Here is an 18,166-nt window from a genome sequence, read left to right on the forward strand (position 1 = left end):
AACTAGAATTTTGCTCATTTATATGGGGTAATAATCATAATAATAATGCTGTGTTTGACCATGATCCAAAGTCCCACTGATGTTCTAATGCATTTGATCTCCCTAACTAAGACCGTACCATTTCCTGGGCCAAGTTTTACTTCTTGTATGCCTTCCTTCTGCACATATGGCAGTGCTTGAATTACAGCTGTATTGGTGGAGGGAATGCTTGGCCCTCCTGCCTTTTGTGATGGTTGTGGCTTAGGCCCAGGGGAGGCATGATTTGGCCCCTGCCTCTATTCAAGGCCCTGCAATGGCTCCACTCCCTGTACTTTTCCACCACATATTTCTTTGACTGTGTGCCTGGCTGAGGGGACAGTGTGGTCTTCAACTCTGCACTGCTTTGTTGACTGTATTCAGATCCACCCCCATGTTAAGATCTGAGTCAGGATCTTTCTTTAGCCAGCTTTACTATGCCCACACAGTTCTCTTGCTGTTTCCTCAAGAGTCCCAACTGCTTCAGAGTCAACTGTATACACTGGTGGATGGAATTTTCCAGTTGAGTGGAAAGTGACTTCCTTTAAAATTTCTGTTGTATCTGGGCAGAAGTCAGGAGTCATAAGAATCCTGGCCAGTGCCAAGGTGAGCAGCAGGCCTTGGATTCAGTGGAAGCTCACAGGAGCACAGCTCCTGAATCTTTCTGAGAGTTCCACCTCCTCCTTCTCACCTTGTCCATTGAATAGTAGGTGCAGCTGCATAACAATCCCTGGATGAGCTCCGCCACCTATTTTTCTACAAAACAACCCCTGGTGAGCAGTACATATCCAGAGCCAGTTTGGTGTAGTGGTTAAGTGTGTGGACTCTTATCTGGGAGAACCGAGTTTGATTCCCCACTCCTCCACTTGCACCTGCTGGAATGGCCTTGGGTTAGCCACAGCTATCGCAGAGGTTTTCCTTGAAAGGGCAGCTGCTGGGAGAGCCCTCTCAGCCTCACCCACCTCACAGTGTGTGTGTTGTGGGGGGAGAAGACAAAGGAGATTGTAAGCCGCTCTGAGTCTCTGATTCAGAGGGAAGGGCGGGGTATAAATCTGCATTTCTTCTTCATCATCCTTGAATTCTAGCAGAGGAATCAGTACCTACACAAAGGAGGACTGGGTCCTGCTTGTTTGTCCCTAGACCAGGGGTAGCCAAACTATAGGTCAGGAGCCACCTGTGTTTCTTTCACACATATTTTGTGTCTCTCAAAGCCCCCAGCACCCCATCAGCTGACTTGGAGAAGGCATTTATCTTTTAAAGTCTCTTAAATCACTTCACAAGCCAAGATGGCCAGTGGTTTAGAGAATGCATTCAAAGTTAAAGTTGGTTTCTTTCTACCTCCTCTATCTATCTATCTATCTATCTATCTATCTATCTATCTATCTATCTATCTATCTATCTATCTATCTATCTCTCTCTCTCTCTCTCTCTCTCTCTCTCTCTCTCTCTCTCTCTCTCTCTCTCTCTATCTCCTTCCTTCCTTCCTTCCTTCCTTCCTTCCTTCCTTCCTTCCTTCCTTCCTTCCTTCCTTCCTTCCTTCCTTTCTTCTCATCTCAGAGAGGCCTGAGAGGAACAGAACAGAGCAGAGCAGCTCTGATAAGCTGAGACAGCTGGAGAAGTTGCTAAGAATTTCTGCGTTTTGAAAGACTTCATTCTGAGGCTTGGGTGACTGCTGAAAAGGCTGAGTTGTGATAGCTGGGGAACTGCTGTACGTTTGGGTGAGTGGGCTAAAGGTGAAAGTGATTGATTGAGAGTAATTGTTGATGATTGCTTAGGAGTGGTCTGCTCCACCCTCTTTGCATTTTAAGCTGCGCCTGTGGCTCTATGCCTGGGGGCTTCCTAAGGACCAGGAACCCAGATCCCTGATTTCCTTGTTCTCCCAATAAGGTAAGTTGACCTTCCAGAAGGGGAGCCACGTAAACAACAGCATTTAAAGAGGACTGTATATTTAATATATATATCATGAAGGTAGAATGCCAGCAGGGGGGTGGGGGCTTTCCAGTGTTTTGCACTGAGTGTCACATATATGACTATCTGCCCACAGGACAGAAGTCTTGGGTGTGTGCTCGATGCAAGGAGCTCCTGGTCCTCAGGGAACGAGTTCGTACCCTTGAGGCCGAGGTGACTGCCCTGGAGAAGCAGAGACGGTCAGTTAGGCAATTGGGGAAGACTCTTGGGGGCGTATTAGATGAGCCCCACTCTGAATGTGGCAGCCCCGTTGCTGCCAGAGAGCGTGAGGGTCTAGAGGGAACAGGGCACCTTGCTGAGGATAAGGGGAATGCGCCCTCAGAAGGGACCTCTTCTTCGGTTGGTGAGCGGGTATCCTTTCGCGCCAAGGAACCATCCCTGGGCAGGGGGAGAGGGGGGGTCTTGGTAGTTGGTGATTCGATCCTTAGGCAAGTAGACAGCTGGGTGGCGAAACCGCGTATTGACCGTATGGTGACTTGCCTGCCTGGTGCGAAGGTAGCGGACATTACGCGTGTAGTAGATAGGCTGATAGACAGTGCTGGGGAGGAGCCTGTGGTCATGGTGCATGTTGGCACCAACGATGTGGGGAAATGCAGTCGTGAGGTCCTGGAGGAGAAATTTAGGCTGCTAGGTGGGAGACTTAAGGCCAGGACCTCCAAGGTGGCCTTCTCGGAAGTGCTACCTGTTCCACGTGCAGGGCAGGAGAGACAGGCGCAAATTAGAAGTCTCAATGTGTGGATGAGACGATGGTGTAAGGAGGAAGGGTTTAAGTTTGTTAGGCACTGGGATGCTTTCTGGAACAAGCCGGAGCTGTACAAAAGAGACGGTCTCCACTTGTCTCCGGATGGAACCAGGCTGCTGGCGCTTAAAATCAAAAAGGTGGCAGAGCAGTTTTTAAACTAAATCTTGGGGGAAAGCCGACAGGAGATGGAATGTCTCTGGTTCGGGAGGACTCGTCTCAAAGAGATGAAGGGTTGGCTTCTATTTTTCTACCGAGTAACGGATCAGAGTTGTCCACTGTGATGGTGACAAACAGTATGGACTGTCTGCTAGAGTCTCGAGGCGGCAGGAGAGAGGTGGCGGGCCTAGCTTGCTTGGGAAATTATAAATGTTTGTATGCAAATGCTAGAAGTGTCCGAAGTAAAATTGGTGAATTGGAATGTTTAGTGTTGGGAGAAAACATAGACATTGTGGGAATTTCAGAAACTTGGTGGAATGAGGAGAATCAGTGGGACACGGTGATTCCTGGATATAAGTTATATCGGAAGGATAGGGAGGGAAGGGTTGGAGGTGGGGTGGCTCTGTATGTCAGAGAGGATATACGGTCCAGTAAGACTGAGGTCAGAGAATTAGATTCCCTTTTAGAAATGCTTTGGGTTGAAATAGAGGGCCCAAAAGGAAATTTAACTATGGGAGTTTGTTATCGCCCACCAAATCAAAAGAGAGAGGACGATTATAATATGATGGAGGGATTAAAGATAGCGGCTAAACGTAAAAACTGTGTCGTAATAGGTGATTTTAACTACCCGCAGATTGATTGGGTCAATATGTGTTCTGGTCGAGAGAAAGAGATTGAGTTTCTTGATGCTCTCAATGACTGTGCTATGGAGCAGATGGTCTCAGAACCTACCAGGGGTGGGGCGATCCTGGATCTGGTCCTAAGTAATGCCCAAGACTTGGTGAGAGACGTAAAAGTCATTGCGCCGCTTGGGAACAGTGACCATAATGTTATTGATTTCACCATTTGTATAAATAGGGAGTTGCCCAAAAAGACCGCCACAACCACATTTAACTTTAAAAGGGGTAAATTCTCTGAGATGAGGAGGCATGTGAGGAGGAAACTGAAAGGAAAGGTAAATACGGTCAAAACCCTTGGGGAAGCTTGGAGACTATTTAAAACTATAATCCTAGAAGCTCAGATAAAATACATACCACAAGTTAGGAAAGGCACAAACAGGTATAAGAAGAGGCCAGCATGGTTAACAAACAAAGTAATGGAAGCTGTAAAAGGTAAGAAGGACTCCTTTAAGCGGTGGAAAACCAGTCCAAGTGAGATTAATAAAAGGGAACACAGGCAGTGGCAAATCAAATGCAAGACTGTGATCAGGCAGGCAAAAAGGGACTATGAGGAGCATATTGCAAAAAACATAAAGACCAACAATAAAAATTTCTTCAAATATATTAGAAGTAGGAAACCAGCCAGGGAAGCAGTGGGGCCCTTGGATGACCATGGGGTAAAAGGATTACTGAAGGAGGATGGGGAAATGGCTGAGAAGCTGAATGCATTTTTTGCCTCCGTCTTCACCGTGGAAGATGAGAAGTGTTTGCCCGCCCCAGAACCACTAATATTGGAAGGGGTGTTGAAAGACCTGAGTCAGATTGAGGTGACAAAAGAGGAGGTCCTACAACTAATAGACAAATTAAAAACTAATAAGTCACCGGGTCCGGATGGCATACATCCGAGAGTTCTGAAAGAACTCAAAGTTGAACTTGTGGATCTTCTAACTAAAATCTGTAATCTTTCATTGAAATCTGCCTCCGTTCCTGAGGACTGGAAGGTAGCAAATGTCACCCCCATCTTTAAAAAGGGTTCCAGAGGAGATCCGGGAAATTACAGGCCAGTCAGTCTGACTTCAATACCGGGAAAGTTGGTAGAAACCATTATCAAGGACAGAATGAGTAGGCACATTGATGAACACGGGTTATTGAGGAAGACTCAGCATGGGTTCTGCAAGGGAAGATCTTGCCTCACTAACCTGTTGCATTTCTTTGAGGGGGTGAACAAACATGTGGACAAAGGAGACCCGATAGATGTTGTTTACCTTGACTTCCAGAAAGCTTTTGATAAAGTTCCTCATCAAAGGCTTCTTAGAAAGCTTGAGAGTCATGGAGTAAAAGGACAGGTCCTCTTGTGGATCAAAAACTGGCTGAGTAATAGGAAGCAGAGAGTGAGTATAAATGGGCAGTCTTCGCAGTGGAGGACGGTAAGCAGTGGGGTGCCGCAGGGCTCGGTACTGGGTCCCATGCTCTTTAACTTGTTCATAAATGATTTAGAGTTGGGAGTGAGCAGTGAAGTGGCCAAATTTGCGGATGACACTAAATTGTTCAGGGTGGTGAGAACCAGAGAGGATTGTGAGGAACTCCAAAGGGATCTGTTGAGGCTGGGTGAGTGGGCGTCAACGTGGCAGATGCGGTTCAATGTGGCCAAGTGCAAAGTAATGCACATTGGGGCCAAGAATCCCAGCTACAAATACAAGTTGATGGGGTGTGAACTGGCAGAGACAGACCAAGAGAGAGATCTTGGGGTCATGGTAGATAATTCACTGAAAATGTCAAGACAGTGTGCGTTTGCAATAAAAAAGGCCAACGCCATGCTGGGAATTATTAGGAAGGGAATTGAAAACAAATCAGCCAGTATCATAATGCCTCTGTATAAATCGATGGTGCGGTCTCATTTGGAGTACTGTGTGCAGTTCTGGTCGCCGCACCTCAAAAAGGATATTATAGCATTGGAGAAAGTTCAGAAAAGGGCAACTAAAATGATTAAAGGGCTGGAACACCTTCCCTATGAAGAAAGGTTGAAACGCTTAGGGCTCTTTAGCTTGGAGAAACGTCGACTGAGGGGTGACATGATGGAAGTTTACAAGATAATGCATGGGATGGAGAAAGTAGAGAAAGAAGTACTTTTCTCCCTTTCTCACAATACAAGAACTCGTGGGCATTCGATGAAATTGCTGAGCAGACAGGTTAAAACGGATAAAAGGAAGTACTTCTTCACCCAAAGGGTGATTAACATGTGGAATTCACTGCCACAGGAGGTGGTGGCGTCCACAAGCATAGCCACCTTCAAGAAGGGGTTAGATAAAAATATGGAGCAGAGGTCCATCAGTGGCTATTAGCCACAGTGTGTGTGTGTGTGTGTATATATATATATATATATATATATATATATATATTTGGCCGCTGTGTGACACAGAATGTTGGACTGGATGGGCCATTGGCCTGATCTAACATGGCTTCTCTTATGTTCTTATGTTCCTTCCTTCCTTCCTGCCTGCCTGCCTGCCTGCCTGCCTGCTTTAGACATCTGATGTTTATTCTATGTGGCTCTTACATTAAGCAAATTTGGCTACCCCTGCCCTAGACATCCTGCTGGGGGGAGGGAGAGAACTACTGCTACAGGAAAAAACGCACACTTTCTAATGATTCCTGGCTTCTTCCTAATGACCTTGTTAAAGTCAGTTGGAAGCAAGAAGTATATAGAATATTAAACTAATGGTGCCTCAAACCAAGGTCTTACTGCATACCAAATACATTGCAATGACATTATGCCATAATTTCAGGCAAAAACATTAGCATTGTGTTGGGATTTAGCTATATGGATCCTAATACACATAAACATCATGGAGTCTCCTGTCCCCCTCATAGGCTAATAAATTTATTGTGGTAGAAGCTCTCATGAGTCAGAGTTCACTTCATCTGGTCAGTGATACATGCCTCTGGCAAAATAGACTCTTGCTCAAATAAAGCTTCTGCCAAAATAAATTCAGAATCAGAATCAAAACCTTTTAATGGCATAAAAGAATGAAACAAAAACAGACAGGATTTAAAATGGGTGAAACCAAGAAAAAATTACACTGACTAGAAAGGCAATCAAGATGAAACTATGGGAAAACCAATCAAATATTCATTGCCCTTGCACAAAATTATGATAGCCCCTATACAATACAACAGTCAAACACCCAGCCACCAGCTCCATCAGTCTGGGGGGTCCACCAGCGAGCAAACACTGGGCAACTCCCACTGGAGAGCTGGAAAGGTCAGAGGTAACAGGATCAAGAAGCTGCTGACGGATCTCACAAAGCACCCAAAATAAATTAATTAGATGTTCAGGTACCACAAGACTCTTTGCTGCTTTGGCTCAAATAGCTGTGCCTCTGGAATCGACATAAGTTATAATAATAATAATAATAACATTTTATTTATATCCCGCCCTCCCCGCCGGAGCAGGCTCAGGGTGGCTTACAACATCTTAATCCATACAGTAAATTATACAACAAATTTTAAAAACACATTCACCTAAAAACATTCCAATTTTAAAATTAACATTTCTGGTTCTATTCTGTTAAATATTATGGCGAAGTCACTTGAGGCGAATCCATCAGTCGTTCGGTTAGGTAAAGGCCATCCTAAAAAGGATGGTCTTGCAGGCCCTGCGGAACTGTTCAAGGCTCCACAGGGCCCTCACTTTTTCCGGGAGCTGGTTCCATAGGTGTGGGGCTGCAATGGAGAAGGCCCGTGTGCAAGTGTTCTTTAATTTTGCCTCCTTCGGCCTGGGGATAGTCAGTTGGTTCTTCCCCACTGACCTCAGTGCTCTCTGGGGTTCATATGGGGAGAGACGGTCCTTCAGGTAGGCAGGTCCTCGACCATATAGGGCTTTAAAGGTGATAACCAGAACTTTGTAACAAACCCGGTATACAACTGGCAGCCAGTGCAGTCCCCGCAGCCCCGGCTGTATGTGCACCCACTTTGGGAGCCCTAATAACAGCCTAGCCGCTGCGTTCTGCACCAGCTGCAACTTCCAGGTTCGGCACAGAGGCAGCCCCATGTAGAGGGCATTACAGTAATCTAATCTTGAGGTGACCGTTGCATGGATCACTGTTGCTAGGTCCCGATGCTCTAGGAAGGGGGCCAACTGCCTTGCCCGCTTCAGATGAAAAAACGCTGACTTGGCAGTGGCTGCTATCTGGTCCTCCATTGATAATGAAGGCTCCAGTAGAACTCCCAAGCTCCTGACTTGGTGCGCCGCTTTTAGCGGCACACTGTCAAAAGCTGGGAGAGGAATTTCTCCTCCCAGAGCGCTGCAACCCACACAAAGGACCTCTGTCTTCATCGGGTTCAACTTCAACCCACTCAGCTTAAGCCAACCTGACACAGCCTGCAATGCCAGGTCCAGATTCCCTGGGACGCAGTCAGGCCGGCCATCCATTAGCAGATAGAGCTGGGTGTCATCTGCATATTGATGGTACCCAAGCCCATACCTCCGGGCAATCTGGGCAAGGGGGCGCATGTAGATGTTAAATAACATTGGGGAGAGAACTGCTCCCTGCGGCACCCCACAATCTAGTGTGCGCCGCTGGGACAGCTCACCCCCAACTGCCACCCTTTGTCCCCGTCCCTTGAGAAAGGAGGAAAGCCATTGTAAGGTCGACCCCCTAACCCCTATGTCGGCGAGGCGGCTGGTCAATAACTGATGATCGACCATATCAAATGCGGCCAACAGATCTAGCAACATCAGCACTGCCACCTCGATCCAGATGCTGCTGGAGGTCATCTACTAAGGCGACCAGCACTGTCTCCGTCCCATGACCCGGGTGAAAGACGGATTGGCAGGGGTCAAGGATGGAAGCGTCATCCAGAAAATCCTGCAACTGCAACGCCACTGCCCTCTCTATAATTTTACCTAAAAATGGTAAATTAGAGACCGGTCGGTAATTTGCCAATTCGGCCGGGTCTGCTGTACTCTTTTTCAGGAGGGGACGGACCATAGCCTCTTTCAAGGATGTTGGAAAACGCCCCTCCGAGAGGGATCTATTTATGATGTCCCGTAAAGGACATCTAAGCTCCCTCTGGCAAGATTTAATCAGCCAGGAGGGGCAAGGGTCCAAATCACAAGTTGTTGGGTGTGCAGTCGAGAGAATCCTGTCAACTTCCTCCAGGCTGAGTGTGTCGAAGTGATCCAGAACTAAATCAGAAGACAGGCACAGAGCCTCAAGTTCATGTACTGTATCCAATGTGATAGGCAAGTCCTGGCGAAGCGACGTGATCTTATCTGCAAATTTTTTTGCAAAAGCCTCACAGCCTATCTCTAATTCTCTCACATTTGGTCTGCCTTGAGGCAGTGTAATAAGGTTTCCAGTTATTCTAAATAATTGTGCCGGGCGCAAATTTGCAGACGCAATCCTGGCCGCAAAGTAGTCTTTCTTTGTGGCCTTGACTGCCATCTCATAAGACTTCATAAATGTTCTATAGGATGTTCTCGTCGCTTCGTCACGAGTATGCCGCCACTGCCTCTTTAGCTGTCTGAGCCCTTGTTTCAGCTGTCGTAGCTCTGAGGTGTACCATGGAGCCAGCCTCACACGAGGGCGCAGAGGGCATCGGGGTGCGATCTCGTTGATAGCCCTGGATAGCTGGTTTTGCCAGGTCATCAAGGGAATCGCCGGGGGCAAGGGATCCCGTAGGGCCATTTGGAACCGTTCCGGGTCCATCAGGCTCTGCGGGCGAGCCAAAATAGGCTCTCCACCCAAACAGGGTTGAGGCGGCGTCTCCATATGGGCCTAAAAGATATAGAAGGACCAGAGAGGGAACTAATTTTGCTTCTTAACACATCCTACTAATGCTTTTAATTGGAGTCAGTTCACATATCTGCTGACAGTAAAGTGTTGAGTAGGAGTCCTATGGTATTCCAGCATATACCATGCCTAAGGAATTGGCTGTCACATGCTCATTTAAACACAGACCCTTATTCCAGGTTTTTTTTAGAACTTGTGGTCATTCTAACCTTGCCACTCTGTACCAGTTTAGAGAAGTTTTGCTGCAGTTTGTGTATATGTTTAAAAAGCATGACTTGGGTCACATGGCCACTGCAACACCTATTCAGGCATAGTTTATATACCTCAGCCCGCCTGCTTTTAGGGCTGAATGTATTTATCCCTTTCATGATTTCTTCAAAGATATATATTTTATTAACATTTTTTAAAAGAACTGAAGGTAATTCACTTGCCTGTTTTTGTCCTTGATTCCTATAGTTCTGGCACCACTTGAAAATGCGATACAGGAAACAATTGATTATACTCGTCAGCGTAAGACGTTCAACCAGCCAATACTTAATAACCAAACAGTGCACTTTCGTCTGGCCGAATTAACAACTGAGTTGGAGCTCCTCCGTTCCTTGTTATATCGGGCTATTGGTGGGTGCAGTACAGTTTTCTTTTGTTTGTTTTCCACATTATGATTGGATGTGAAAATACACATTCTTTATTAGAACTGGCTATCTTGATCAGCAGCTAAACATGATATGTGTTTTTATTATAGCTCTCTACGTACAGGGCAATGACGTGACCAAATTGGCATCCATGGCAAAACTAAAGGCAGGACGTCTTGCTCGGGAACTAACAGATAGTTGCCTTCAGTTCTGGGGAGGAATGGGATTCACAAATGAGGTGCTAGTGAGCAGACTGTACAGGTGAGTGAATGCTTAGTGACCAAGTAGAGAAGGCATCACCCCTGCTTCCATTTTTAACATGCATATATATATATATATATATATATATATATATATATATATATATATATATATATATATATATATATACACACACATATACACACACACACACACACACCAACTGAAATAAGATTTTTAGGTTCACTGAAAGGTATTGACATAGAATAAACTTTCTCTGCAGTCCAAAGAGTAGCAAGTAATAAATAATAATACTGTAACAATATTTATTGTTCCTGGCAGAGCCTCTTCCTAAGGTTTATTAAAATACGATTTTTTTTTGTCTGGGCCCAAGTGGCAACAAGACATACAAATTTTTGTCTTTGTTGAGCCAAGATCACAGCAGAGACTGAGAACTCCAGGGAAACCATATACTTGATATACAGACGGCAGATTCAGGATACTTCTTATGCGTAGGCATTTGCTTTGGCCATCCACTAGAGGAAAAGTCATTCTTCCTCAAATCAAACCATAGCTTTGGCTTCAGTTTTATTATGAATTATTAACATTTCATCTATTGAGTAACATTAAAAATACTCAAAGGAACTGCCAGGAAAGGCTTTCCCACAACTTTCCCTATTTTTGCTGATATTTCATTGCAATATTTTAACTTTAGCAGTGACGTTCATTCGACAGAAAGTTTCAGTCACCATAACTGCAGGTCATGTCCGTTCTGTCACACCCAGAGGCTGATCTGGCTACATAATCTTCTAAGGAGAGTTTAGTATTCGATGATACATAGGTCAGTTTGCTATTACAGCAACAAGAATTACACGCCACAGCATCTGTTGAATACATTCAGACTGCACGTTGCTTCATAGAGAAGGATTTTAGTCATGCCCATGCAAGTTGGACAGCTGGCTTAAACTTAGATGAACCTTCTCTAAATTACTTTCATTAGAAAAGTATTTTTCCAAATGCAGTTGGAGAAAGGAATGTACAGAAGGCAACTTCCTTCTAGCTGTCCATGCTCTGCAGCATTTTATTATGTAAGAACTTATTGCAATATATCACTTTTTACAATGCAATTTTTACTAGATAAATGACTTATGATTTTATCTCTACAGAAAAGAAGCGATTAAACTCATTCGCTGCAATATTTGCATTTTTTCCATGTACAAGTTCATATATGAACATTTTCACACATGTATTTAGATCTTTTAATTGATTGGGTTTTACAGTTACAAATTAATGAATGCCACATGATTCCACCAACTCCTAGTGTGGGGATCTCCCATTAATTTCATCTTTATCTATACTTATGTGTTTTTTCACCGTAATAAAATACATGTACATAATATGCTAAGATGCATATATCAGGGGCTTTGCATCAGGCTGTCTGTGTATGTAGTTCTGGATCTAATTAACTTCAAAAGTAAGGTATAACCACTATTAAGTCTCTTCTGTTTTTAGATATCTTCCTAATTCTGTTGCTTCATTAAATCCCTTCACAAATACTGGCTGCTTGCAGGATAAAAAATGACTGTTTTTGTTAAGGAGCAAACAGAAGTCATTTTAAGAATATTAGTGTCAAGTCTGATGTTTCAATAACGAGACCTTCTTGATAAAAAAGTTTCTAGTTTATTGTAACATGTTGCAAGACTGTAGAAGCAGATTGAGAGACTGGCGAGCATGCACAAAGAGCAAACATTTAAGGTATACATCAAAGGGATTCCTGAGGGTGGGGACACTCTATGCAGGGTACATTCACACATTGTTATTATTTTATCGTTCTCAAGCACCGGCTGGCCTTGAGGCGCTTTCTTAGCCCCGGCTATCTCTGAGAAGGCACCACAATCTTGTTCCCATATTCTCGTTTCCCGCTGCCTCCTCCAGCCACGCTAGGTCGGCCAGCTCCGCGGACAGGAGTACCTCCTCCTCCAGGAGTTCCTCTTGCACCACCACCACGCTGCTTTTCGCCGCATCCTTAGGGCGGCTGGGGGCTTTCTTCGGGACCGGCGTGGCGGGCTTGGGGGGCCCGGTTGGCACACGCGCCGGTGGGGGCTGTGGGCAGTTGGAGGCCAGGTGGTTTGGGTCCCCGCATCTGAAGCACCGGCGGGGCCCCACCGGTACTGCGGTAGCTGGTTTCTTACCCTTCGGGGGTTCAGCCTTCGCGGGGCTCTTCCTCGCTTGGGCTTTCCCGGACTGGTGCTGGCGCAGCATGGCCACCCGCTTGAGGTTGTTTTCCACCTCCCCGGCCAGCTGGATCCACCCCACCAGGGTAGTAGGGCGAGCCTGGGTGAGGGCCCGATCCAGGATGCTCGCGTTCAGCCCATTCGTGAACTTGTCTAACTCATCACCTCGTTGCACCCTCACACCCGGGCCACGTTGGCCTGGAAGTCAGTTGCGTACTCGCGGATGGACCTGGCCCCTTGTTGCATGTCGCGCAGGGCCGCCAATGCCCGCGACTCCTGCAGCGGATCTTCATACTGGGTCAGCAGGGCTTGTAGGAAGGTGTGCACGTCATCCAGGATCGGGCTCCTGGTCTCGCACAAGCTCACGTACCACCTTTTTGCGGCTCCTCTCAGCTTCGAACCCAAGTAGTCGACCCGGCTGAACTCATCAGGGAATGAGTGGCCCCAGTAGTGCATGTAACTGTTCGCCTGGATTCCAAAGTAGTTTACTTCCTCTGGGTCCCCATCGAAGGTAGCGTCCAGCTCTCTTCCCACGTGGCGCGGCCTGGCTAGTGGGGCCGGTGGCTGGGGGGTAGGAGCCACCGCGGCCCCTGCCCTGGCGGGGGCCGGCACCGCCACCGGTGGGCTTGGCTGGCTCCCGCCTGGGTCACCGTGGGCCTCCGGGAGGTTGCCCCCCCCAGAGCCCTCCCCAGCTGGACCGTCAGGTTGCGGACCTCGTCCTTCAGAGCCCCGAGGGCCCCGTCGATCTCTTTGCGGACCATCGATCGAAACATCTGGTAGTCCTCCTCATATGGGTCCTTGGGCTTCGGTTCCCCGCTGTCCGCCCCTTGGCGTCCCACTCCGCCATCCTCATCTTCCCCGACTCACACAACGAGGATGCTGTCCGCCTCGCCCATCTCCCCCGAGCTTGGGGTGGCGGTCTCCATCCCTGACCCCTGGGTCAGCCTGGTGTGGCGGTTCAGGATGGCTTCCCGGCGTAGAGGGGCCTGATCCATGATGGTGGTCGAGGTCCTCGGTTGATACTGCCGGGGGAATAACACTAGCTGGAACTCGGGGGGAGATTCTGCGGCTCTCCTCGGATCTAGGACGTGCCACGGGGTTGCTCACTCCAGACCAGTGTCGGGTGGGAGTTCTCCATTGTCCGGAATCTGGTCGGCTATTTGGCTTTTCAAGTTGCCGGAAAGGTTGAACTCCAAAAAGGGAGTCTCTCAAAATGTCAAGTCTGATGTTTCAATAACGAGACCTTCTTGATAAAAAAGTTTCTAGTTTATTGTAACATGGTGCAAGACCGTAGAAGCAGATTGAGAGACTGGCGAGCATGCACAAAGAGCAAACATTTAAGGTATACATCAAAGGGATTCCTGAGGGTGGGGACACTCTATGCAGGGTACATTCACACATTGTTATTATTTTATCGTTCTCAAGCACCGGCTGGCCTTGAGGCCCTTTCTTAGCCCCGGCTATCTCTGAGAAGGCACCACAGTCTTGTTCCCATATTCTCGTTTCCAAGCATTGCTACATAACAAAGGATGGGGGGGGGAGGAGAGTCCTAGCTAGCAGCATCTGAATACAGAATGGTTTTACCCAGGATCCATTTCCTGAACCAAAGTTACAGCTGAATCGCTCAGACATTATAGCAGACTTGACAATTAGCTACGTGAATGGTAAGAGAACTATGTGGCTCTGGCCTTTGGCATCGTAGAGGAGTATATTGTTGCCTTCCATTGCTCCAGTGTTACTCTGGATTATGTTGTCATTTAGCCAGTAGTTCCACCACTATCCAGACAAAATAAAAATGACAGAAAGTTAGTTCCATTTTCCTTTCTTGCCTGCCTCTCCACCCTAAACATTCAAACCTTTTCCATCTATTCTAATGTTAAAAACATGAATTTTAGGGGAGGAAAAGAAAACCTTACCAACTATTTCAGAATCCTTTTGCTCCTCTTCCAATGGCAACAATGAAAGGGACATGAATCAGTCACTATCTAGGAAAGGTGCTTTGAATGAATTCCCCCCTGTGCAGATTGCAACAGCACGTTATCTGTGAGGTTTAAGGGATGATCATCGTTCTCATCCCAATTATGGCTGACAGTGTTTAACTTTTATGTAAATTGTTTAGAAATTAAATTTGGCAGCAGAAACCCTTTACATAAATGATAAGCACCTGTGCCTCTTGTTTCTTTAGAGTTTTTTTGCTTTATTGGAATTCACAAAAATACAATTTGAAGATGGATCTAAAACACCAGTCATGTATAGGAACTTTTCAGTTGTGCCTTCCTGCTGGCAGCCAGCAGAATCAGAATAATCTCAACAGAAAGGGCTACTCAAAGTATGGATTTCCTAACCTGTGTGCTCATAGGCTGCTGTGGTTCCAGACTATAAATGTCTCTCTGAAGTCCCAAGATTGGAGAAATAGCCATATGAACATGCCAACATGTTTTAACTCTCTTGGGTATTACCAATATAAAGACTTGGGATATTAGTGTTTTCCATCCATCCATCCATCCATCCATCCATCCATCCATCCATCCATCCATCCATCCATCCATCCTTCCTTCCTTCCTTCCTTCCTTCCTTCCTGGCTTAAGCATAAGCATTACCTTGAAGACTACTCTAATTCAAATTAATACTTTAGGGCAGTTAGAGGCCAGGGCACACAAATGAAAATATATAGTCCTACATCTGGCTTTACTTGTAACTGTTTTTATTTTGTGTGCTCTGTTCCAGTCTAACCTGCCTAGCAAGAAAACAGTCCAAGGTCCCACTTATTATTCCAGTTACAGAAAGGATTAGTATTAGACTTCAGATTCTCAGCCTTAGTGAGGTTGCGTTTGCACGAACAGCGTGCTCAGTTGTGGAATCAGCAAAAGAGCTTCCGCATCTAGTGTAAGGTTATTTCGTGCAAGGAATATTTAGTCAGACCCACTGCTCACTGCATGTGCTAACTCCACTTTAGATAGTGCCCATTCCAACCCCCTTCCACACTTGACTGCTACCCCGCCTTTGCAAAGAGATACTAACCTGAGCCTGCTTTGGTGGGGAGGGCGGGATATAATTCAAACAAACATAACATACAATACCCAAACAGAGCATGTAGCATCAGAGTCTCATTTAAAGGATTCTGTGTGACCCAGACCTCAGCATGGTCTATCCTTCATTAGGATGATTGATCTTTCATTGTTGGTACTGTTTAGACATAATTAATTTAAAATGCATTTGGTGTGGTACATGGTAGAAGTGAGGCAGTCACTCATTTTGTCTCTTTTTTGCCTCGTTTTTCTATCTTGGCAGGGACACAAGATTGATATCAATAGGAGCTGGTTCTGATGAAGTCATGCTTTCTATTATATGCAAGTACATGAAGACCTTACCCAAGAAGCAGTGCCCATAAACCCTACGTTTCCTCATATGTAATGTGCATCAGGTGGATTGTCTTCTTGAGGAAACCATGTATGGTACAGCGATTCTGAAAGTCAATAAACTTGAATTTGATTACGGTTCATGTTGCAGGACTCTTGCATTGCTTACAGACAAGAGCTTATATATAACCACTTCTTTGTTGTTCAGTCGCACAGTCGAGTCCGACTCTTTGTGACCCCATGGACAAAGTCATGGCAGGCACTCCTGTCTTCCACCATCCTTTGAAGTCTGCTCAAGCCACTTCACACACATAAAAAAGCATAAGCAGGTGCCCTCTTTCCAGAAGTATGCTATTGCCTGTCACCAACTTTTAACTTCTGTCACACAGGGATGCAGCCAGTTTATGCCTAGGTTATTCTTACAGTTCGTTGCATCTAGCACAGAAGCGACCTCCCCTTTTATACTCAGTTGATAAAACATGCTGATCCCAAGCCTAGACTACTGTAGTGTACTCTATGTAGAGCTGCCTTTGAAGACAACTTGGAAATTGCACTTTGTCCTTACCATGTAAGTGCTCTCTAGCTACAACTGACCTGTGGCCATCCTAGCAAGATGGTCTGCCATTACCTTCTTCTGCTCAGAGGTCTCTCATTCAAAGTCTGCTTAGTGTCCAAGATCTGATGAGATTGAGCTATGCCATGCCACCTTCCCTCCAACACAGTTACTACCTGCATTTAATCACTTTGTATTCTTTACACATATTTTGTCCATTGGCAGCCTATTACAGAATTTTAACACCTGGTCTTCAGCACAGGAGAATGTTATACCAATCTACCCTGTGTCTCCAAGAATCTTATTACACTAGGGCCTAGAAGGACCAGTGAGACATGTCTGGGCTGATCAAGAGTCATTACTTATGTTTATTGTTAGTGCAGCAGCGTTCAGCATGGAAGTAATTAAGAAGGATAATTCACAGAATATATTGCAGAACAAACCTGCTAAAGTTCCATCTGGTTGCATAAATTAGTGTAATTTATTACTGACCACCAAGTAGTAGTAATTTACTAGCAGTAAGCTGCAAAGACTGGTTTGTGATAGACCCTATAATTTTACTCCATTGTACAGCAAGAACAAAGCCTTCCTGTCTCTAAGAAATAGGAGTTTGAGCCATGGAATTTCTGTAATTGGCAGTGTGTCAAGTTACATTTTCCCATTTGTGAACTATGTATTGAATCCAGCCAACTTTTTAATTCAGTGTCATCCAGTTTCCCTCTTTACTACAGCCACTATCACACATGGCTTTTGTCCATCCAGGTCCCACAATTCCCTACAGAGCATTTTTTACCTCAGTGGAGATCACCCTTCACATTTGCTCACCAGTGGTAAAGTTGTTGGATCGAACCCTGTGTCTTAAACCTTTTTTGCTATCTCAGCAGAATCTTGGGTGGTATTTAAATACTGTTCCCAGGTTCAGGTTTTTTCCCAGGTTCTATACCCTGAATCTCAGAGCTGTGGATTACATGTTTCTTACCTAAACTTAGCCACAGTACAAGATATGTAAATATGGTAGAAGTTTATTTGTTTCCTTACATAAGAATATAAAAGGCTTGATAGATCAGACCAGTGGCCAACTAGTTGCCCTGGAAACATGGCATGATGCTAAGCCCTCCTGATGTTGCTTCCTAAAAGTGGGTTTCAGAGGTTTACTGCCTTTGAATATGGTATAGTCCCATCCTAAAGTCGCCTATGCTAAGTACTATGCTGTTCCTAGACAAACAATTTTCACACCCTGAACCATAAACAGGTTAAGGGGCAACCCTTGAGTCTAGAGAAGCTTAGTATAAATTTCTACCTGCCATTTTTGAATACCCAGTTGTACAGTTTAGTTATTTATTGGCAGTCTTAATCAGAGATTTTGAATTATGGTACTTTATGTATGTTTTATAATAATTGTTTTATTTATATTGTAAGCTGCCTGGGGTTCCACAAAGTAGAAAGGTGGCTAGTGATTGTTTTAAAAAATAAATAAGTGGAAGTTACTATTTCCAGGCTTTCACTGATCATGAAACTGCAATATGTGCCAAAATCAGCTGCACTGGTGACTTTCTGCTGCACTCTTTCCTGGATTGGGGGTGAAAGTACTCTGTTTGGCTACCAGTGACTGAGTAGTAGGAACAACTACAGGGCTTCTACCACCCTTTCATAACCACATAGGAACTGAGGGAAGCAGGGATTGCAGTAACACTGTATTTACATAATCAAAAACTATAGGCAATTACTGCATGCAATTTCAAGCACCACAGTGTGTCTTAAATAGCTACTGCATGATTATTGGTTCTGTTTCTACTCTATATCCCGCCCTCAGCCTGCTTTGGCGGGGAGGGCGGGATATAAATTAAAAATG

The 18,166-nt window shown here is 45.4% G+C and overlaps 1 protein-coding gene across 1 annotated transcript in view; it reads left to right on the forward strand.

Moving 5' to 3' along the window:
* The window catches only part of LOC132578472 (probable acyl-CoA dehydrogenase 6), a 79,949-nt gene extending 64,047 nt beyond the window's left edge, over positions 1-15,902 (forward strand). Inside the window, exons 7-9 of the mRNA XM_060248510.1 lie at positions 9,792-9,953; positions 10,078-10,228; positions 15,694-15,902. Of these exons, the coding sequence (XP_060104493.1) occupies positions 9,792-9,953; positions 10,078-10,228; positions 15,694-15,793 (413 nt within the window). The 3' untranslated portion in view covers positions 15,794-15,902. The remainder of the gene's footprint in view (positions 1-9,791; positions 9,954-10,077; positions 10,229-15,693) is intronic.
* The last annotated feature ends 2,264 nt before the right edge of the window (positions 15,903-18,166 follow it).

This window comes from Heteronotia binoei, chromosome 10 (assembly GCF_032191835.1).
Source record: "Heteronotia binoei isolate CCM8104 ecotype False Entrance Well chromosome 10, APGP_CSIRO_Hbin_v1, whole genome shotgun sequence".
In the NCBI taxonomy this organism is placed as follows: Eukaryota; Metazoa; Chordata; class Lepidosauria; order Squamata; family Gekkonidae; genus Heteronotia; species Heteronotia binoei.